General features: G+C 43.0%; 1 protein-coding gene and 4 non-coding genes across 5 annotated transcripts; 1 reads left to right on the plus strand and 4 right to left on the minus strand.

Annotated features, from left to right (window-relative positions):
* Positions 1-859: 859 nt before the first annotated feature.
* On the minus strand, positions 860-19,956 carry LOC115374823 (scavenger receptor cysteine-rich type 1 protein M160-like). Its single transcript, XM_030073953.1, has 12 exons — positions 19,914-19,956; positions 18,610-18,642; positions 18,188-18,490; positions 12,684-12,989; positions 11,839-12,135; positions 5,819-6,124; positions 4,088-4,387; positions 2,976-3,281; positions 2,589-2,894; positions 2,133-2,501; positions 1,920-2,010; positions 860-962 (listed from the first exon to the last, which is right to left on the minus strand). The coding sequence occupies exons 1-12, from the start codon at positions 19,954-19,956 to the stop codon at positions 860-862; spliced, it is 2,763 nt and encodes a 920-aa protein (XP_029929813.1).
* On the minus strand, positions 7,103-7,175 carry trnak-uuu (transfer RNA lysine (anticodon UUU)). Its single transcript has one exon. It is a non-coding gene; the product is annotated as a tRNA-Lys (tRNA).
* trnaa-agc (transfer RNA alanine (anticodon AGC)) lies at positions 7,279-7,351 on the plus strand. The gene has a single exon. It is a non-coding gene; the product is annotated as a tRNA-Ala (tRNA).
* Positions 7,954-8,026, minus strand: trnak-uuu (transfer RNA lysine (anticodon UUU)). Its single transcript has one exon. It is a non-coding gene; the product is annotated as a tRNA-Lys (tRNA).
* Positions 8,419-8,491, minus strand: trnaf-gaa (transfer RNA phenylalanine (anticodon GAA)). Its single transcript has one exon. It is a non-coding gene; the product is annotated as a tRNA-Phe (tRNA).
* Positions 19,957-23,464: the final 3,508 nt, after the last annotated feature.

The following is a 23,464-nucleotide window of genomic DNA, read 5'->3' on the forward strand; positions in this document are numbered from 1 at the left end:
AAGCCAGGTAAGCCATACCCATGGTCTTTGACTCCGCCTCAGGCCACAGTTAGCCCTGTCTGGCCCATGGGGAGTCACTGGGCCATTAGCACCAGGACACTGGCCCTGACATAGCCCCACCGAGGCAGTCAAACACCAGAAGTGACAATGGAAATACAGCTGACCTTGATACGCACAGGCTGTGCGCCTGTGTTTGGCACAGTAGTTGAAAGTGGCCATTGTGGGCCATCAGTCATTTGCTTTCTGGGAGAACTGAGATATCCAGAAAAACTGTAGCCTTGGAAAAATAAAGTTATGAGGTTTTAACTGCAGGATATAGTCTTTATTTCTTCTTATCAGAAGCAGGAAAGCCTAATGTTTACAGTGTGTTGATTCAATGTTAAAATGGAAGAGGGCAACTACTAAAATGCTACAAAATTTAAAATGTAAAATATACACACCAAAGCACAAATTCAGTCAAAGTATTACACAAAAAACAAAGTAATGTAAATTCAGAAAACCATGGTGGAAAGAACCACATTTGAGTCAATGAAGTTAATCATGTCATACCACACTATATGGTAAGTATAAAGGTAGAACAGGCTAAAAGTAAATGTTAAACATTTATAAGGCAAATAAAAGTTAAAAAGTAAATTTCATATGGCATGTATTACATGATTAATAAAAGATGTATAAAAAAAAAAAACAAAAAACATTCATATAAAAAAAAAAAAATGGATCTGACAGAATCAGAAAGCGATGTGATGATGACATCGCTGACAGGACCATGCTGGGTTCAGTGGAAACTGGGAGTGTGGAACCTGAACGATCCATCTCAAGGTTCGATGAGCCCCTTGGAGATCCTACTCTGTTCACTGGGCTACTGCCTCTTCCCCCGGCACACCTTAAGAACGGGACCAATCAAGGCTATCATAATGCGGCTCAGTGCTCTGGTCTCTTCCTGGCTTCCGCCCCGAGGTGGCCTGCAGACACATGACAGTGACAAGTTATTGATCTCACATCTTGAAAATAGTCCGTCTGCTTCATTTAAAGCTGCAATCCATGATGGAACTGCAGCCTGTTAGGATTGCTTCACCTATATTCTGTGGCTATACTGCATTGGAGAACAAGGGAGGACAATGTGCAACAGCACCACCTCCAGGTGAGCGTCTAAGCAAGTGTGTATATGTATGTAAGCATAAGATCCCAAAATCTCATGGACAGGAAGGAGGTGCTAAACGAAAAGGCTTAATTATGATGCAGTCAAATTTAGGAACTTTATAGACTATCTCAGGGCACAGCTGGCAACTAAGTGGTTCACAATCCCTGAATAACTCTCATCCCATAATATTAATACTACTAGGAGCACGTGACATACTGCCATCCACCAGGCCACAGTGGAATCTATAGAACACACCTCACCAAGACACCAGCGCTAGTTTGACAATAGAGCAACCAGAAATCCATAACTTCAACTGGCCTAAGCTGCTTATTTCTCAAATCCACAGTCCATCAGGTCTGAGGTGCAGCGCATCCTCACAGTCATGGAGAATGACTGGTGGACCAGGAAAGTCAGTGAGATCCAACACTCTGGTGACACTAGCCATTCCCATAGATTATATGATGTCATCAAAGCCATTCCTGGTAAACATAACAAAAATCTCACTAATAAAAATCCTGCTGACAAAAACACAGGCCTATTTGCTGATATCCCACGCCTGCCCCCTGTTGACCACCTGGATTCCTCACTCCCTTTGCTGAGGAGCAAAAAGCCATCAAGGTCCTAAAAAAATAACAAAAGCCGGTAACTGAAGTGCTGAGTACATAGTATGTGTTAATCCATGGCCTTTCAGGGCTTCCAGCGACTCAAAAGTTTGCACAGGAGCGTAAATGTTGGACTGCATCATTAGAACTACCTACTGTTGAGTACAGATGTGTACCGTACCTTGCAGTAGAAGTAGAGGGCAGTGGTAAGCGACACCATAACCACAGGCAGGACAACCAGCCTGATGATGAAATCAGCTGCAGACGCTAAAACAGATTCAGAGTCATCACATCAGATCACACGACATCATGAGTATAACATCTTGCGGTTAAACATAAAGGTGGTGTTACACTAAAGCCCTTTAAACACCTTCAGGTCACTACAGTACCATCCCCGTCTGTTAACACTGTCACATGTGCTGCTGGCTTCAGCTTCAGACTCAGGTTACCTGAGACAGTGAGAGAGAGGGGCTGGCTCTCAGAGGAGAAGTGATGAGAAGAAATATTGATGTGATAAACACAGATGTATCTCCCTTGGTGGGTGGGCTCTGCAGCGGGAAATAGGAAGTGTGCAGTGTAATTGACAGCCGGCAGGGTGTGGGTGTGTGTTGTGTTGGAGGAGGTTAATGTGAGCTGGAAGGAGCCTCCTGGGTAATGCGACTGGATGGAGCAGCTGATGCTGAAGCTGGAGCCCCTGAGCACCTGAAGACCCCCATCCACAGAAGAAGACAAGGAGATGATTGGCTGACCCAGCAGATCTGTAAACAGAAAGGGAGAAGACAATGTATTAGAGCAACCTATCATTGTAAAGTAGCTGAAGATGTGACATTAATGTTCAGTGTTACCTGAGCAGATCACCTCCAACCTGGAAAAGGTATCATGTAAATTCATCTTTACAACACACTCTCTCAGTGCAGAGTGAGAACCATCACAGCGAGCCCCAACATCCAAGACAGTTTGTTCTGTAGAATCCTCTCTCCTCTCTGTAGAAACAGCAGAGCCACAATCCAGCTGTCTGCACACTACAGCGGCTGCCTTCAGGTTCCAGTCAAAGTATCGGTCATACACTGGTCTCCAGTCTGCCTGGTGTTTCACCTCCACTGTACCAGCACAGCGGCCGCGTCCTCCCCCCAATCTGACATCATCAGGCTCTGAACAGACAGACAAGACAGTAATTAGTGAAAATGTTAAAGTGTCTTTGATTAGAAGACAAACGAAGGCTCCTCTTCTACCTGAGCAGGTGAGTCCAACAGCGTCGCCAGGTGAGCAGGTGTTTCTAACTGTGCCAGACCTTCTACATTTCTGGAGAACGGACTCACTGCCTTCACACTGGAACTCTTTGGTCCACGCTGAAGCCTCTGCTTCTCCATAGAGCGCCCCCTGGAAGACTGAAGGAGCACCACAGCTAAGCTCCCTGCAGACCACCTCTGCATCCTGCTGGTCAAAGTCAGCTTCACACACTGAGGACCACGACTGGTTAGACTTCACTTCCACTCTGCCTGAGCACAAACTATTTCCATTCACCAGCCTCACAGATTCTGGAGAGAGAGAGACAGAGAGACAGAGACAGAGGAATCATAAGGTCTTCAGCTGTTTGTCATGTACAACATAACAATGTTCTATAAACAACCCTGTGCCACTTCAGCATGCAGTCCAGCAAGACCTTACTAAACATCAAGGTCTCACCTTTTGTAGTACAACTTCCGTAATAGAACAATTAACCAGCTGGATCCAGTTCAGTTTTCCACATGGAAAGATCTGGTAGAGGCCAATACAAAGACCTCAACTGAGTAACCTCCAACAGTCTATCTCCAGTATCAATCTACACAGATGCTGACGTCAGTCTCCTAAAGCAATGTCAAGCTGATAGTATCATAGTGAAGATGATGGCCTTGCAAGCAGACAAATCTGTCCCTCTTAAAGGGAAGCTCAGAGGCTTTGACCTTGATCAGCTAACAGGGCTTACAAGAGTGGGTGGAAGGCTCTAAAACCTCTAAGGGCAGGACTGTATCCATCCTATTTTTTAAGATCTCTTCCATCCACCAAACTTCTAATCAAAGACTTTAATGAGTGTCTTCCCCAGCATCTCTTCCAGATCCTGAAGTATTCTCTGAAATCTGTAGGCAGTACTGGATACTTCAGGGGAGAAAACAAAGCACCATCAGTCAATATATCACCGATGTTGTGCAAGGCCCAACAGTCCTCTCATGGCATATAATTTGTGGATAGAAACTTGTCCTTTTCTGGCTGTGTGTGTGTGTGTGTGTGTGTGTGTGTGTGTGTGTGTGTGTGTGTGTGTGTGTGTGTGTGTCTGCATCTCTGTTGATGTCACTGGTGATGTTACCTGAGCAGGTGATCTGCAAACTGAAAGAAGAAGACTCAGACTTGGTTTCTACACACTCCCTCAGTGTAGATCCAGTCTGATGACAGTTAGGTCTGATCCACCACACAGATTTGACTGAAGAATCCTTCTTCCTCTCTGTAGAAACTGCAACGCCACAGCCCAGTTTTCTGCACACTGCATCTACTGCTTTCAGGATCCATTCATAGTGTGAGTCATCCACCGGTCTCCAGTCTCCCTGGTGTTTCACCTCCAGTCTCCCAGCACAGCGGCTGGCTCCCACCAACCTGACATCATCAGGCTCTGAACAGACAGACAAGGTGCTAATTAGTTACAACATGAAGGTGTTAGCTTGGATTCTCACCAACATGGTGATATTTGCTGCTCTGTACAAGTGTAATACATCCATCCAGTTTGCATGAGACCATATTCACATGGTGGCCATTTTCCTCTGATGTCACTGACATTACTGTTTCCTGATTGATCACAACTGAGAAAACTATGGATAATGAAAATCTGAGGGGACATTGGGCCATATTTCAAGGTAAAACAACATATTTGATCACTCTTTAGCTACCATTAGACAACAGCTAACATTAGCATTCAACCCCTCCCTAGCTAGTGTTACCATTTGATAGGGTTAAATGATATGACAGGCATAAATTAATTATGAAATATCAGCGAATACCTTAGACCCATTCCTTTTTAAAACCACAAGTTAAAGCCTGAAAGTAAAACACACTAGATGTCAAAATGTTAAAATAAATGTTAAATGAAGTTAAAATGTGAATGGTGGTCAGAGACATATAGGAGGACAGAGATGTGGAGACCACTGGCCCCTTTCTTCCTTTTTGCCCGACTGCTGAATGGCAGGAAACGGTTTGTGTTTGTCACTACCTGATCCATACCTTCTGCCCAATCGGTACGGTTACTTCACTTGTGCCACAAAACATTGTTTAGGCATTGTTGGCTTAAGCTAGTATTGTTTTCCTTATGGTAATTAGCTTTTCAAGATAATGGCAACAACCTTCCTGCATCCAATTTTCTAAGCGCATGAAAGCAATGTAATATTAAGCTTTTGCCTAATAACATCCTGACTGTTTCTATCGATGTGTCTGGAGGTTAAATAATCAATGTAGTTACACCACTGTGGCTCTTACGTAACTACGCACAGCCTCTCTCTTATTGTGAAGGCACAGTTATCGTTTCTATTGTGAGGCAATCGACACAAATAAACTCAAAAGTGATTTTTTTTCACCCACACCCAACATGTATGCTGTTAATGGGAATGTTATTTTTTATGAGCCAAACTGCCCGATCTGCTGCACTGTAATCCCAATCACTATCAGGGGTCATTTGCTGTTTGCTCTCACTGTCTCACACACCATAAGTCAACACACACACTAGATTAGCCTCTAAATGCAATGTAGTTACATTACCATATAACTTGTAACCATTTAAATTACTATTATTGTCCTTTTTCTTTTACAAAGCAGAAATTTGGGTTGCCTCTGGCCTCAAACTGCTGCTGTGGGTCTGGCTCGGTTTGGCCTGATTTTCTGGGTGTGATCAAAGGTGTAGAGTGTACTACTCCAAAATGAAAGAAAAAATGAAGTAGACACACACCGGATCATAAAATACCACTATATGAGGAAGAAAATGAACTATCACATTAGTGTCTAATCATGATGATGATGTCTTTGATTAGAAGACAAATGAAGGCTCCTCTTCTACCTGAGCAGGTGAGTCCAACAGCGTCGCCAGGTGAGCAGGTGTTTCGAACTGTGCCCGAGGTTCCACAGTCCAGGAGAACGGACTCACTGCCTTCACACTGGAACTCTCTGGTCCACACTGAAGCCTCTGCTTCTCCATAGAGCGCCCCCTGGAAGACTGAAGGAGCACCACAGCCAAGCTCCCTACAGACCACCTCTGCATCCTGCTGGTCAAAGTCAGCTTCACACACTGAGGACCACGACTGGTTAGACTTCACCTCCACTCTGCCTGAGCACAAACTATTTCCATTCACCAGCCTTACAGACTCTGCAAAGAGAGAGAGAGACAGAGATAGAGAAAGACAGACAGCAGACAGAGCGAGAGAGAGAGAGAGAGAGAGAGGACAGCCACAGAGAAAGGCAAAAAGAGAAACACTGACACTCAACAAAAAAAAAAAAAAAAAACATTTTTCAAGCCAAGATTCTCAGAGCAGGACAGCATTTGTCCTGCACTGGAAACAAGTGCAAGATGTTTGAGAGGACTGAAATAGCAGCGCCAACTTGGTCACAAGTTATCGGAGCTGCAAGTTTAGAAATTGCTAACCAGAAAATCAAGAAGTAAAAGAGTGCTCAGGGCAAGTGGAAGCTGAGAGCTTTTGAAATAGTTCAGTGCGGGACACTTTTTAACCACTCGGAGTCTCAAGTAAATGGTCGTGGTTGTTTTTTACAACTTGGGCTAAACGTTATGGAAAACAAAGACGTGCCAAATTTTACAGCCTCCTGGGCCTCAGTCAGGTTGGAGGGCAGGGGAATTAGCTCAAGTGGTAGCGCACTCGCTTAGCGTGCAAGAGGCAGTGGGATAGATGCCCATATTCTCCAAATGCCGTGTCATTTTCAAGACATGAGTTTGTGCACATTCTCTACAACAGGGGTGTCAAACTCAACCTCTCAACCAGGTGATTTCACTGATCACCCTACCTCCAAACAGAGAGGCGGGACTAATCAGTGAAATCACCTGGTGGAGTTGTTGGTTGGAATGAAAACCTGCAGCCTCTTGGCCCTCCATGGCACGAGTTTGACACCTGTGCTCTACAAGCACCCAGAGGAATCCTGTGACTGATGCTGGTCATGTTTGCTGGTGTTCTGAAGCCAGCCCTTTTCAAGCCTTGACTTCTACCTGTAAATGGCAGGTAGTGGTTACGGGTAAGAGACAGACTCTGTTGTGACTCCAACAGCTCATGTGATCAAGAATGGATGTTTGAGTGCATTGTCCAAAGCACTCAAAGTCCAGCAACATTTAGAACCACGCCTGAACAGGGACTTGAACCCTGGACCCTCAGATTAAAAGTATGATGCTCTACCGTCTGAGCTATCCAGGCCCTTTGTGCACTGCAAGTTCGGAAATCACAAACCAGAAAATCATGGAGTAAAAGAGCGCTCGGGGCAAGTGGGAGCTGAGAGCTTTTGAAACAGTTCAGTGCTGGGGAATTAGCTCAAGTGGTAGAGCGCTCGCTTAGCATGCGAGAGGCAGCGGGATCGATGCCCGCATTCTCCAAGTGACTTGTCATTTTCATGACATGAGTTCGTGCACGTTCTCTACAAGCACCAAGCACCAAGGCATCGTGTGACTGATGCTGGTAATGTTTGAGGCCTACGCGCTGCAGCCTTTGCTGGTGTCCTAAAGCCAGCCTTTTTCAGGCATTGACTTTCACCTTTGCAGTTGGCAGCAGCAGTGCGCGACACTTTTTAACCACTCAGAGTCTCAAGTAAATGGTCGAGGTTGCTTTTTGCAACTTGGGCTGAACGTTATGGAAAACAAAGGCTTGCCAAGTTTTAAAGCCTCCTGGGCCTCAGATGGGTTGGAGGGCAGGGGAATTAGCTCAAGTGGTAGAGCGCTGGCTCAGCATGCAAGAGGCAGTGTTCATTTTCAAGACATGAGTTTGTGCACATTCTCTACAAGCACCCAGAGGAATCGTGTGACTGATGCTGGTGTTCTGAAGCCAGCCCTTTTCAAGCCTTGACTTCTACCTGTAAATGGCAGGTAGTGGTTACAGGTAAGAGACAGACTCTGTTGTGACTCCAACAGCTCATGTGATCAAGAATGGATGTTTGAGCGCATTGTCCAAAGCACTCAAAGTCCAGCAACATTTAGAACCACGCCTGAACAGGGACTTGAACCCTGGACCCTCAGATTAAAAGTCTGATGCTCTACCGTCTGAGCTATCCAGGCCCTTTGCAGCAAGATGCAGCAAGATGCAGCATTCTGCCATGAACCAGAATTGACAGTCTTTCAAGCCAAGCCTGTTGGAGCAGAGTAGCCTTGGTCCTGCCCTGGCAGCGGGTGTAAGCTGTTTGAGGGGACTGCAATAGAAGCGCCAACTTGGCCACAAGTCAACAGCAGAGGCGTGTTTTTATAACTTGGGCTAACCTTTGTTGAAAACAAAGGCGTGCCAAGTGTTCCCCAAAGTAGCGATTTCATTCAAGACGCGCGCTGCAAGTTTGGAAATCACCAACCAGACAATCATGGAGTTAAAGAGTGCTCGGGGTTAGGGTTAGGGTTAGGGGAGCCGTGTAACCTCGGACTGAGGCTTACCAAAGGCAAACATGGGTTTCCCCTTCTTTTGCCAAAACCCGGGATTGAACCAGGGACCTTTAGATCTTCAGTCTAACGCTCTCCAAACTGAGCTATTTCGGCACCCGTCCAACAATGTTTGTAGTCCCTAAGGAGCATCTCCGTACTGTGCAAGGTACTTCCAAAGGACACTGAAAGCGATGCCTGTCCCAATAGCAGAAATATGCCTTTTGTACTCAGCTTCACATAGTTTGATTCATGATCTCAGCTCTTCCGGCGGGAGAACCCAGCCTACCGTACCATCCCACTCACAAGTCCAGAGTTTTGTTGTTTTTACAACTTGTGCTAACTTGCAGAGTGTTCCCCAAAGTCGCTGTTTCATTCAAGATGTGCGCTGCAAGTTCGGAAATGTGGTAGAGCGCTTGCTTAGCATGCGAGAGGCAGCGGGATCGATGCCCGCATTCTCCAAGCGACTTGTCATTTTCATGACATGAGTTTGTGCACGTTCTCTACAAGCACCAAGGCATCGTGTGACTGATGCTGGTAATGTTTGAGGCTTACGCGCTGCAGCCTTTGCTGGTGTCCTAAAGCCAGCCAAAAAGGCTGGCTTTAGGCATTGACTTTCACCTTTGCAGTTGGCAGCAGCAGTGCGGGACACTTTTTAACCACTCAGAGTCTCAAGTAAATGGTCGAGGTTGCTTTTTGCAACTTGGGCTGAACGTTATGGAAAACAAAGGCTTGCCAAGTTTTAAAGCCTCCTGGGCCTCAGATGGGTTGGAGGGCAGGGGAATTAGCTCATGTTCTGGCCACAGGTTGTGTCTATCTGACATTTCCTTTTGCATGACAGTCTTTCAAGCTAAGCCTTTTGGAGCAGGGTAGCCTTGGTCCTGCCCTGGCATATATTTACTGGTGTTCTAAAGCATGCCTTTTCTGGCCTTTACTTCTAACTTTAAGTTGTAGGTAATGGTTACTGTGGTAGGTAGTGGTAGAATTTGGAGTATTTTGTGACTCCAGCACCTTAATGTGGTAAAGTATGGATGTTTGAGTGCCTTGTAATACAGCAACATGTGTTCCAAGTCCAGCAACATTTAGAACCATGCCTGAACAGGGACTTAAAAGTCTGATGCTCTACCATCTGAGCTATCCAGGCCCTTTGAAGTCAGATGCAGCATTCTGCCACAACCAGAATTCTGCCAGCTTGCTTTTAGTGGCAGTGAAAACTCGTACTTGTTAGGCTTGCAGTCAGAGGTTGAGTATTTTCGAAATTTGGCTTTTACATGAAAGTCTTTCAAGCCAAGTTTCTTGGAACAGGGAAGCCTTGGTCCTGCCCTTGAAACTGGTGCCTTAATACTGACAAGTCAGAGATGTTGGTTATTTATCTGGCCAGTCACAGACATCTTTTTCATGATATTACATTACAATTTGATAAGTACAGTGTTTCGCACGGTTCTTCTGTCAAAAACCTTGATGTTATTTTCAACTTGTTAATGTTAACAATTTGGCCTGCTCATCGCCCTTGAGAAAAAAAATGATAGGCTCACCAAAACTGACAGGCTTTATCCTCTAGGCAAAGTGAATGTTGACACCAAATTTTTTGGCAATCCACCAAACACATGAAGATGCTACTCTTGACATAACTGCTGACAACTGCTGCTGAGTTTCTGATCATCTAATCAACACTTGAGCACTGATTAGATGATTTAAAAATTGAATGTGGGAAAAGGTGTGTTTTTTAAAAAGTGTTGCCTAAAGGTTTTGTTGTACATCTAGCCGTCTTTACCAATGCCTTCGTGATGCAGCTCAGCCAGTAGAGTGCACATGTAATGTTTGTTGCAAAGGCAATCATGTTAGCAGCTCAAATCTAATTAAATTGGAGAGGTGGCAGGCGTGGAGCTGGCCAGCTGATATTGGCAGGATGTGGGCAGAGCAGAGGTTGGCGGTTGAGGCAGAATGTGCAGTGGCTGGGCATGGCCCAGTGCACAAGATGGAGGAGACTGAATGAAATGAACTGGATTGGACATGAGGGCACTCAGTGGTGCAGAAATATGACTGTAGTTTCAGATGAAACTCCTATAGAAATTATCAAAGCCCAGCCCTTGTAGAAAATGTGATTGCCATCTAAGTAGATGGCAAACCAAATGGTTCAGTATGTGATTTGTGAGACCAAATGGCATCACCAGGTATTTGAAATGAACAAGGGGGTGTTAAGCACTGTTTTCCATGTATGTGCACCAGATGCTGAATATCAAACAGGACCAGCTTTGAGAAACCTGACACCCCATGGAGTTGTTCAGAGGCTGATGACATGAGTTGAAGAGGGTAATTATTTTTTTCACTTATGTCAGAAGCAAACACACAGGCAAAGATCGAACTTGAAAAGGTTTACTGAAGATCATAGAATGATGTACAAGACACTGGCTGACTGGCAACAGACAGGTAATTACATAGCTCAGAGACTGACTGGTGAGGTTGACATAGCCTCGTGAGGAGTGGCAGGCTTAGAACTATCTGGCTGAGACTGTCAGGACGTGGGCTAAGCAGAAGTTGGCGGTGGAGGCATTGTGCAATGATTCGGTGTGGCTGGAGCTTCTAGATGAGTGGCGGTGCACGACATGGCAGGCTGAACAATGAGCTCTGCTTCAAACCCTTCCAATTATACAACTTTACAATGTCTGTTGTAATTACAGATTTCAGAAACTTCAAAACAGCTAATGACAATTCTTACAAAACTTACCACCATACTAAGACAACAATGCTTTTGGAATAGAAACCCCTGTATAGCACTCCACTACTCAGCACCTTAACTGTTTATTTATTATCCATTACCCAGCACCTTAACTATTTATTTATTATCCATTACCCAGCACCTTAATTATTTATTTTTTATTTATTATCTTTATATTACATCCTAGGTTAATATACATTCACACTTTTTTCAGACTGGAGGGGAAGTGGTGATTCCTTAAGAGGCCGAATCAAGTCGGTTAGTTCCCGAATCCCAGTACCGGGCGTCAGGTTCTGCCACTTGGTTCTTGGTTTCGTGGTTTCATACTAACTCTTCTTATCTATACAATCATGTATATACTTCAATTCCATCTGTATATTTCATTTCATATTCATTACCATCTGTATATTTCACATCTCATATCTCTCTTTCTTAGGTTAGCCCTTATTGTATATTTTTTAGTTTTTAGCCTTTATAGTCTTTCTTGTAAATATTTAGCCTTTATTCTATTTTTATTTAACTTTATTATATGTTTCTACTGTTGCTGCTGGAACACCAGAATTTCCCTGGTTGGGATCAATAAAGTATATCTATCTATCTATCTATCTATCTATCTATCTATCTATCTATCTATCTATCTATCTATCTATAGCAGTTTCTACTGAATACATCCACCTCATAAGTAGGATTCACATGTGTTTGTTTGTTTGTTTGCTTGTTTGTGTGTTGACACTGATGGTGTTACCTGAGCAGGTGATCTGCAGGCTGGAAGAAGAAGTATCAGGCCTTAATGCTAAACACTCCCTCAATGTAGATCCAGACTGAAGACAGTCAGGACTGACCCAGAACACAGATCTGTCTGAGGAATCCTCTCTTCTGTCTGTAGAAGCTGCAGAGCCACAGTCCAGCTGTCTGCACACTGCAGCTGCTGCCTTCAGGTTCCAGTACCAGTCATACGCTGGTCTCCAGTCTCCATGGTATTCCACCTCCAATCTTCCAGAACAGTTGCTGGCTCCACCTGCCAACCTAACATCACCAGGCTCTGAACAGAGACAGTTATTCAGTCAGGACCACGTCAAAAAACTTAATTGTCACTTGCAGTAAATTATACTTGGCGGTATGGTTCTGTTCTGGGACCTTTCTTCCCTCCCATGAGTATATATGGGCAGGATAAGCACACCTCCCCACCTTTCCATGTGCTTACATGGCTTAAGGCAGGCAGAGCAGCAGCAATAAAGGCCTCTTATAGATTTCACATACTAGCAAGCATCAAAGACCAAAAACAAAACAAAACAAAACAAAAAATTATACTGACTATGTCAAATGCAACAAGTAAAATGAGGAGATGGAATGTAGCTGAGTTGTAAAAGGGCTTGCAGAGGAAGAGGCAAGGGTAGTTAGGCTGAAGCAGCTTATTGCCAATTGAATACATGGAAGGGAATCAGCTGATCTGTCAGCTGATCTGGGCTGCTTTGGGATTAGCTGTCATTTTGAGCAGAGCTTGACTTTGTGGCCTGCCTTAACTAACGCTATGCTCAATTAGTGTTAAAGTGTCTTTGATGAGAAGACAAATGAAGGCTCCTCTTCTACCTGAGCAGGTGAGTCCAACAGCGTCACCAGGTGAGCACTTGTTTCTAACTGTGCCCGAGCTTCCACAGTCCAGGAGAACGGACTCACTGCCTTCACACTGGAACTCTCTGGTCCACATTGGAGCCTCTGCTTCTCCATAGAGCGCCCCCTGGAAGACTGAAGGAGCACCACAGCCAAGCTCCCTACAGACCACCTCTGCATCCTGCTGGTCAAAGTCAGCTTCACACACTGAGGTCCATGACTGGTTAGACTTCACCTCCACTCTGCCTGAGCACAAACTATTTCCATTCACCAGCCTCACAGACTCTAGAGAGACAGAGAGAGAGAGAGAGAGAGAGAGAGAGAGAGAGAGAGAGAGAGAGAGAGAGAGAGAGAGAGAGAGAGAGAGAGAGAGAGAGAGAGAGAGAGAGAGAGAGAGAGAGAGAGAGAGAACAGCGATAGAGAAAGGCAAACGCTGAAATTCGGCAAGCATGATAAAGAACAGCAATCATCATTTCAACCAGGTCCCCATTAGCTTCCACCACATACAGAACACCTGCAGCAGCCCATTTGTACTCAAGACTTCAATCAAGTAATCAAGTAATCGTTACATTAGACTGTAAAACACATTACTAATAAGGCTGATTCAATTTGAGCTGATTATTAATCTGTGAAACCAAAATGTCTGTGCTTCACTCTAATGGCCATGTACATCCCTCTCATGATGATGATCATTTCATGTTTTAATGTTTTACAGGATATGTGTATGTTTACACTATTTGGTGTTGATATTTTTGATACCTAGTAATATAATATAAGTTTTGTAGTGTACGTTTATACAAAGGTTTGGTACTTACTGGTGAAAAGAATGGGGAAATTCACAATTTAGTTTGCTTGTACGTGTCTCAGAATATATTTTGTATTTATTTATTAACATAAGGCTGGTAATTATTTTGTGTAATAGCTGGAACATTAATGGCTGTGGAAATCCTAGCGAGAGATGGGCATATTTTGGCATATTTGAAACACAACAAAGCAGACATTGTTAAAATTCCATCCAAGAAACTCACTTTAAGGAGGAAGAGCAGCTAATTTGAAATGGGGTTGCTTTATTACATATGGATTACATATAGTCTGTGAAGACATAAGGCTGATAGATATCTGGCAATTGATAAACCCTTGGGAAAGGGATTATACTATTCCCATTTCCCATATTCCCTTTTCCAGAAATCATACCGCAGAATTGACCTCATTCTAATCTCAAGTAATATTGTCGAATCAATAGCATGTATGATAAATAAACATAGTATGATAAATGCCATTGCCCTTTGAGCTCATGCAGCAATAGAGCTATGTATTGATATGAACACAGTATAATCGGACGGAACCATTAATCTTTTCATGAAGACGGATCTTAAATACTTTTTTGAGATCAGCTCTGGAAGCAAAGATACAAGGACAGAGGAATGGGAAGCAACCAAAAGTTATGTTTTGGGGGGGATTCGGGAAGGCAACTGTATGTAACCCATTTAGGCTCAGGACAACTTACCACGAAGAAGGAGAAAAGACAGGCGAGTTACTTGCAAGGCAACTTAAGTAACAAAACTCCTATAATGTGATACCGAGAATTAAAGAGATCTTACAACAGTTTAAGAAGGAATTATATACGTCCTGGGTCAATCCCAATCAGGAGAAAATGATTAATTTCTTGTCAGTGCATCCTGCTGATCAGGCTGAGAGATCATTATCATGACGATCATGATGAGGGACCAATTCGGGATCATTTTGGGAATTATATTACGTTGTCTGAAAAAGTATGATTACTGTCTCTAGATGTTATAGAGTCGTTTTATCAATTTTATTTGAGTATTTCCTTTTTCTTTGGATTGGAACTAGTGCAGTATCCTCTCTTGTATAGAACTCTTTTAATTTATAGCCATTATATTTCTATTCATGGGGTCACTGCTGAAAGTTTTTGTTAACTTGTTATGTATTAACCCTATTAATGTTATGTTTGACTATGGCATTCATATCGAGTTGAATTGAGGGAGGCTGGACTTGTTTGTAGATCATCAAAGACATTTCACTTCTCATCCAAGAAGCTGAGGAGTCCCAGCTATTTAACTCGTGTGGGAGCATTATCCAGGTCATTGGCTCTTTGTTGCTCCTCCCTGTTGTGATATCAGTCTTAACTGTGGAGTCACCTGACTCCAGGAGTGAACCTGAATCCAGGGGCTCTATTTTAACAATCTAAGCACATGGTATTAAGTCAACTTTTGCTATTTCAACAGTGGAAAAAAAGGGCGGTTGCACCAGGCACATGGTTCAGTAGGTTTGTATTTAGCTTCTTCATTAATCACAGACATGTTTTGGACATAACATGCAGTAAACCAGTTCAACTGCCAACTCCCATTCCCTTTAAAAGCCAGGTGTGCTTGCTCCTTGGTGGATTGCTATTATAATGGCGTATTTGCTAGTTAAGAAAGAACGATTTCTGCAGAGGCAATGCATCTGCTCATGAAGGTCAAAGTACACAAAGATCTAGTTGGTATCCACAAGCTTTAAGTGCTTCCTTCAGATGTTTGCGATCCTGTTCCTGGGTCTGAGCACTCGTTGGCACATTATCAGCTTAGTGGTGTAGGGTCCTGATAACTCCTAGCTTGTTTTCCAGTGGGTGGCAAGAGAGTATTGATCTGTATGTGTGGGTTTCCTGTTTACTTCAATATGGAGGCTCCTGTCTTCTTCAGTGTGTACAGCACAGTCCTAAAAGACCAAGCTGCTGTTCCTGACGTCCAGTTATGTGAACTTCATGTTACTATCCACTGCATTTTCCCATTAAGAAGTCATTTAGGATAATATACCATGAATTAAATATCTATACTTTTATTTGAACAACAAATCAGTGGGGATATCCTAACATAAAAAAAAAAAAAAAAAAAAAATCAACCTTATTTGTATAGCACAATTCATACATATGCAACTCAAAGTGCTTTACAAAGAAGATAAAACAAAGTGATAGTGCATATAGAAATAAAAAATAAAATAAAATGGAGGAGATTAAAAATATGAGACTGCTCATAAATTAATCATAAGAAAGAGTTGATTAAAACTATAAATACTAGTTAAAGGGACGCCCTGTTTCCATTTCTTCCTGTCACTTGTGTTGAAAAGCCCTGTGGTTGGACAAGAAACGGCTCCTTCATTTAGTTGAGATGACAGCTCAAAAGGTTTGTGGTTTCTCTTCATCATGGTTTCAGTGTGGACAGAGAGCCTCCGTTGTGATGCTGTTGTCAGACACTGGTGCTGCTAGGACACGGTGTGAGGCAAAAATGCAGGTTCAGGTTTTCAGCTGCTGCTTAAAGGAGCCCACTGAACCCCCCTGTTTGATGCCAGCTGGTGGAGACTTCCATAATTTGGGGGCATAAGTGCAGGAGCAGGAGCCTGCAGCACATCGCTATCAGGATCAGTGACTGGTGAAGTGACTGGTGAATTGATGCTCTCTGCATCTGAGGATGATGCCTGAAAAGGAGTAAATAGGACCTTGGTTCCAACATAGTGAACTTGTCATTTAATTGAAATGTAAATCGCTGAACACACCGTAATTACTCTTACTGTTAAGTTGCCAGGACAACAGGGAAAGATGAGGGTGTAGCAGCCATTTTCAAGTCAGATCTTTCCCTTACCAGCAACATCTCACCAAGCTTTACATCCTTTGAGCTGCTGCCTCCACAGCAAACCACCTTTCTGCTCAGTAGTTCTGGGCCTTACACACACATTTTAGATTAGGATTCTGATTTGGTATCGCTTAATGCTGTCAAGACTGAAACGCTGATCATTGATCGCCCAGCACATTAACATCTTTTTCCGTGAGTTTCCCCTAAACTTTGACAGCTGCATCATCTCTCAAAACTCTGCAGCTAAAAACCTTGGTGTGATTTTCAACTGCAGCCTCTCTAGTTACATCAAACACACCACCAAAACTCCTCATCCTCTTCCTCCTTGTCGTCCTCTCCTTCTTCCTCCTCCTCCTTGTCCTCTTCATTCTCCTCTTCCTCTTCTTCATCCTTGTCTTCTCCATCCTCCTCATCCTATTCATCCTCCTCCCCTCTTCATTCTCCTTGTCATCTTCCTCCTCCTCCTCATCTTCATTCACCTCTTCCCCTTCTCCTTCCTCTTCTTCCTCTGCCTCCTCCTTGTCCTCTTCCTGCTCCTCCTCCTCTTGCTCCTTCCTCTTCCTCATCCTTTTCATCCTCCTCATCTGCTTCATTCCTCTCGTTCTCTTCCCCATCCTCTTCATCCTCATCTTCCTTGTCCTTCTTGTCCTTTGTAGCTTCATCCTCTTCCTTCCCCTCATCCTCTTCCTCTTCCCTCTCCTCTTCACCCTCCTATTCCTCTTCATCCTCCTCTTCCTCTTGCTCATCCTTGTCCTGGCTGTGGTGGAGGTTCTATGGTTCATCATCATCTTCCTCATCCTTTTCACCTTCCTCATCCTTTCACCCTTTCCCTCTTTGTCCTCATTATCTTCTTTATCGTCCTTGTCTTTTTCATCTTCTTTGTCCTCACCATTCACACACACAAATAAAGCATTCTAAAGTGAATGTGTGTGTATATGTGTGTGTGAGTGTTTGTGTGTGTGTGTGTGTGTGTGTGTGTGTAGGTAGGTAGGGTAGATACTTCATTAATCCCTGAGGGGAAATTGCATAGTTACAGCAGCTGTTATACATTGACACAGACAATCATTCACCTCAAGGATAATAAGCTGCAATATTAAAATACTGTACATGAATCTACACTAAATTACAGTGCATGAGATTTAAAATCACAGGGATGATGCAAGGATATATGATAAAATAGTGCACAGTAACTTCACACATTAACTAGAGTAAAATGGTGAAATGGTAAAGTGCTAAACGTTAAGCTGTGGCAGTTGTCTCAGAAAAAGTGTATGTCATTTATTGTTGCAAACACATGATGAAGAAAGATGCTGCTGCTTCACCACCACCGTGCATTACCCATAATACCCCTGCATTACCATGGCATCCACACTCAGTAAGCAAGTCAACTTAACAACTTAACAAGTGTGAGGAACGAGCAACACAGAAAGTACATAACAAACTGTACATGTTGAACGTTGACAACAATGAACAACAGACTGTGGTGAATCATATCTACAGGTCCATTATGTGTCCGCTACAAAACCAAGGTCATGAGTTGACTCTTGTCCTGGGAGGCAGTAAACCGTGTAAGGAAAGAGCTCCTGCAGCGCTCAGTCCTGCAAGGGAATCAGTCTGTGACCAAAGGAATTCTGCAGGGGGAAGGTGGGAATCATGCTCCTCTGCAACCTCCCTGAAAGACACTGTTTGTGTGTGTGTGTGTGTGTGTGTGTGTGTGTGTGTGTGTGTGTGTGTGTGTGTGTGTGTGTGTGTGTGTGTGTGTGTGTGTGTGTGTGTGTGTGTGTGTGTGTGTGTGTGTGTGTGTGTGTGTGGGTGTGGGTGTGTGTGTGTTGAGGTCATTGATGAGGTTACCTGAGCAGACGATTTGCAGGTTGGAAGAGGAAGCATCAGACCTGGTCTCTACACACTCCCTCAGAGTAGATCCAAGTTGATGGCAGTCAGGTCTGATCCACCACACAGATCTGTCTGAGGAATCCTCTCTCCTGTCTGTAGAAACTGCAGAGCCACAGCCCAGCTGTCTGCACACTACAGCTGCTGTCTTCAGGGTCCAGTCAAAGTACATGTCATCACCTGGTCTCCAGTCTCCTTGGTGTTTGATCTCCAGTGTACCAGCACAGCGGCTGGCTCCTCCCACCAACCTGACATCATCAGGCTCTGAACAGACACAATACAGTAATTGGTAACGAAAGAAAAGTTTTTCATTCTTGAAAAAAAAAGATTAAGACTGTTGTCTCTCTTTTTAGATCTTCCATGTCTGTTTCTTTTCTGTTTACCTGCTGAATTGTGTTTTCCTTCAGCCTGGAGTCCTGAGGAGAACAAGCAGAAATAAAAAGACTTTTATCACGAACACCCTCAAAATGCACTGATTTTTCTAGCACCTCAGAAGTTTGAAAATTAATCATCTCAATGAGAATTTCACCGAATTTCACTGCTGCCACTCAGTCAATAATTTGACCAGTTCAGTTTAAATCACATTAATTTGACTATTTCATTAGTAAATTAGATCAACATGTGAACACCAAGTTAGCAAACTGTTAATGTAAAGTTAACAGGCTATTAGAACACTTCATGTATTTCTAAGTGTGGCCTCCTGGGGGCAGTATCACACCATACAGAGGGTCTGGTACACTGGAAGATAGAGAGACAATGATCTGTGACAGGCTGAACAAGACACTAAAAGCAGCACCATGACAGAGATGCTGAGCCCCTTGTTTAAAGCAGTGGTTTCGGTCTGGGACCCCCAGGAGTCCTGAGGGTCTTCCAAGAGGTCCTCAGCAAAATGTGAATTGGTTTCAAAGCTTCTGAAACGCTGCGTTCAGATGCCTCTTACAAGCATTTAAACACAAGAAAGCTTATCCAGCATCACTGATCAAACATTTAAATATAGTATGATAATAATCACAAATACAGTTTTTTTTCTCCTGAGAACTATCTGATCTAATCTAATGGTCAGATGCTCTTCAGAACAGATTATTTCATCATGTGCTCTATCTGTCTGTATGATCAGCCCACCCGTGCTTCAGCAGTCCTGTGGGGCAGGAGGGAGGAGGGCGGGGCTACCAATACTACAAGCCAATCAGTGAGTCACTAATAATGAATGAATGTCACCAAAACAGCCTGTTAGATTCTAGCTGCAGGTGGAGCCCTGGAAAATTATTTGTTCACAGTTTCAGTTGTGTTTTAGACAACTGTTTAACATATAAATATATCCCAAAAATGATGAAAATAATAAATCAGTCACTCATTCTGATGTGCAAATGGGTCAAAATGCAGCAGTGAGACTTCTAACCAGGTCAGGAAACAGAACCAGAAATTACTTTTGCCTTGGCCTCACTGCACTGGCTTCCAGATGATTTTAGAACTGATTTTGAGATTTTCCAGATTATTTTTAGAAGTCTATACGGCGGTCTAGCCCCAAGCTTCATCTCGGACTTTCTGTTAGTCCAGTCGCAGCCTAGGATCCTCTAGCAGCACCCTGCTGGCAGTGCCAAGGTCTGGGCTAAAAAATAATGCTGACCATGCTGTTACTTTCAAAGCGTTTCTAAAGATCATCATCATTATTAAATCACAGTCCTACCTGAGCTGCAGAGCAACATGAATAGCACCAACATGACATCCATGTCCAGTTTGTCGTTGTAGCTCGGTGTCTCTTCGTCTTGTGTGTTTGTTTGTCGTGCGGGTTCCTCATGTAGTCATCCTTTATCTCCGCATCAGGTAGATGTGGTTTCTACCATTAATCACACCTTGTAGTGCTGACAGGAAGCTGCTAGCCGTAATAGCAGTGACTTCCTGTAGCGTTATGATGCCTGATGGTTTACTTGATAGTTACATTTGAGAGAGACAGGAAAGGGAGATGAGCGAGAGGGGAAAGCCAGGCCACCATGGTAAGGACTTAGTGTTCATAACTGGTGTGTGCTCTTCCAGGTGAGCCTCCGGGGCGACCCAGTTAAACGTACATGTTTTTAAAAAATGACAGAAACAACAGAATATTATACTAAGACACATGTGGGCACTGCTGTACTGTTTCAGAACCATGGACAGAGCTTTTCAGTTTTGCACTGGGGTCTGTGTTTGTCACAGGACACAGGGGGAAGCTGCCACCAAAGTCTGCCACCACAGACAAAAAACAAAAGACGTGCACAATTCAATAACAAAGACATAGACACAATAGACACAGTACATCATCTACACAGGATGGTTTGGTTTGACGCTGCCTCACCATAAAAAAGATGCTGCTGCTCAAGCAAAGTTAGCTAGCTGGTTACTAAGTAACTAAGTTCACTGGTAACACGTTACAATACTGGTGCACTAATATGCATTCATTAATGCTTAAATAATGCACAGATCTTCATGAGTTAGCTAAGTCATGCATTAATGTCAACCACATCAGCAACTAATAACTCATCAGTCTGATTATCTGATGAGTCCTACAGGAATTGCTATTAATTAAGGGTGCCATCATGGATCAATTCCCTATCAATATTAACTAATGATTTAATTAAACTGGATTCTGATCAACAGTACACACCAGTACCAGTACCGTGAGGTGTTACCACTTTATGCATACAGCACATTTCAAGAGCAGAGCTGTCATAAAGTGCTTCACACAGGAAATAAAGCATAAACATACAGGCAGACATAAAACACAATAAAAAACAGAAATGAACAGTTACAGAAGCTACACAAAGATAAATCTAAGCAAATGGGTCTTGAGCTGCTTTTTAAAGATGTTCACAAAAATCCAAAAATCTTAAGTTAGTGTTGTACAAGAAAAACAGAACCTGCAGAGGCAGCATCAATGATATCTCCACCGAGCCTCATCAGCTCCCACCTCCCTGGGACAGAGGAGCCAGCCCAGATTCACCTTAGGACAGGACAGGATAGGATAGGATGAACTTTATTAATCCCCACAGGGGAAACTTGTTTGCCTCCATAGACAAAAAACAAAAGACTTGCACAGTACAACAATAATGACATAGTAGATAATACATATATATATTGTGTATACATTATGTATATATGTGTGTCAATACAACTGCTCTGGCATGTTCTGCTACTTTTTTGATGCCTATAATGGTCAGGTTATCTTTTTGTGTAATGTGTAAATTTCATTCTATGTTGATTATTGAGGTTTTAGTTTGCAGAGTCTTGTACTGGACAACATTATATTGAGAGGTGTTTCCAAGGTGTTTGTCCTCCTTACTTAAATACATGAGGGGGACTGAATAGGAGAAACACCTCTCAATAAAATACAGTCCAGTACAACAGCAGCACTAACTATGAGCTCAATGCCAAACACAGAACTGAATGAACACCTCTATTACTGTGACTAAAAGAAAACCTGAGCATTATAAGTATCAGAAAAGTAAACTTGATGGCAGATTATGTAGATTGTGATTGTGCAGGTGGACCTGATAAAGTGGCCACTGAATGTATATTTGTACCATCGAAGAGCCTCTGATATTAGGAGTTGTTTCTTCTGTTGCATAGATTTTTTGTCCCTTTCATTTAATTCAAAGCTGGGCTTGAATAAAGGAGTTTTGGTAAATTGCTTTGTAAAGGCCATCAGTTTCAAGATATGGGGAATAAATAACCTGTGAAAATGGTCTGCGCCTTTCAAGGATATATACTCAATGTTGTGACATGCCTGTGCACGCTTGTGAATGCATGCAGGGTTTGTGAAGGCATTCATCTTGGTGCCCCTTGGTGCATCTTGGTCACTTTTCCTCATGGTCATTACTGCCTTCCAATGGATAATGTGTGAACTGCACAGGTCAGAGTGGCGGCCATTTTAGTCTCTGAGGCCTGCACGTCTGTATTACACACTGCAGAGAGTCAGCACACCGCAGGCGAAGAAATTTCACCTTTGAGAAATGGGCTGGGTCATGACTGCTACCATTACACACACACTGCTGGAGTGTGAAACACAGACAGAGGAGATCATGTGCAAAGTGAGGCAGCTTTGGTCTCTTCCAGTTGGCCCATTTGCATTTCCATGAGGGAGAGAAACATTTCAGTTGCAAACACACCCTCTCTCTTTCTCCAAGCTGCAAGGTCTTGAGAAGGTTTAAATAACTTATGATACACAAAACTAGCTGTCAAAAATGCTTGAGGTTTTCTTTTTCTTTCTTTCTTTCTTTCTTTCTTTCTTCTATATCAATATTATTATCAGTATTACAGTGCTGTCTCATTTGGGCAGTCCTGGAGCAGCACAAGCCATTGAGCCACAGCCCACAGTCAATCAGTGATCTCTGTGTGTCTACAGACAGAGAGGAGAATGGAGACAGAGAGGCTGCATCACACCTGCAATGGAAAATGCTCTTATCTAGTTTCTCTGTGAATAGGAACATGATGAAAGAGGTGCTGGAAACAGAGCCGTGAGCCCTTTATTATCTTTTAAGAAAACAACCAACTTAACAGCATCAGCTTGACTCTCAGTAACTCTAATTAGTTAAGAATAAAAAGATACATATACATATTTTCAGATACATGCAAGTGATTATCAACAATGTGGAGTAAAATGAAAGTACAAAAAAATAGATCCATATGAACACTCAGCATGACTTCATCACTTACAGTTCAAGGCAGTGCTATGCCAATGTGAATGGGCCCACAACATTTTCTATTCAGTCAATGTGGAGTGTAGATTTTTTTTTTTTTTTTTTGTAACATCAAATCAGCCAAGATATAAATGAGAATGATTTGTCTGATCGTTTGGAAATTGATTGTCGTGTTTTGAATCGACTGAACTGAAATTCCAGGGAACCCGGCAAAGGATGCTGCTTCACTCCAGTGATATTCTTACATTGTTCAAAACTCTTCACTATTCTGTAGCACAAAACTCTCAAATGATAATCTCCAGATGTCTATCAGGGGAATCAAGCGGGCGATGAACAATCCTGCATCAAACGTGGTAGAAATCCATTGTTCGTATTTTCATTTGCAAGGCTTGCAATGCTTACAAAAAAATCTGAATGCATGTTCAAAGCACCTCATAGCGTAATGCGTAATATAATCCACTTGAGTTTACTCCAGTCTGTCCCTGAGACAAACAGCTCAAAGCAGACAGGCAACTCAAACAAATCAAGTTCCTGTCGCTGGTTTTTGAGTCAATGAAAACGCGGGTGC

This window comes from Myripristis murdjan, chromosome 17, assembly GCF_902150065.1.
Source record: "Myripristis murdjan chromosome 17, fMyrMur1.1, whole genome shotgun sequence".
Taxonomy (NCBI): Eukaryota; Metazoa; Chordata; class Actinopteri; order Holocentriformes; family Holocentridae; genus Myripristis; species Myripristis murdjan.

Coding starts and splice junctions, on each gene's coding strand:
- LOC115374823 (XM_030073953.1), bottom strand. CDS start 19,956: ATGGATGTCATGTTGGTGCTATTCATGTTGCTCTGCAGCTCAG. Junction 12,990..18,187: donor CCTGCAAATCGTCTGCTCAG/GTAACCTCATCA, acceptor CTGTCTCTCTAG/AGTCTGTGAGGCTGGTGAAT. Junction 4,388..5,818: donor TGTTGGACTCACCTGCTCAG/GTAGAAGAGGAG, acceptor CTGTCTGTTCAG/AGCCTGATGATGTCAGGTTG.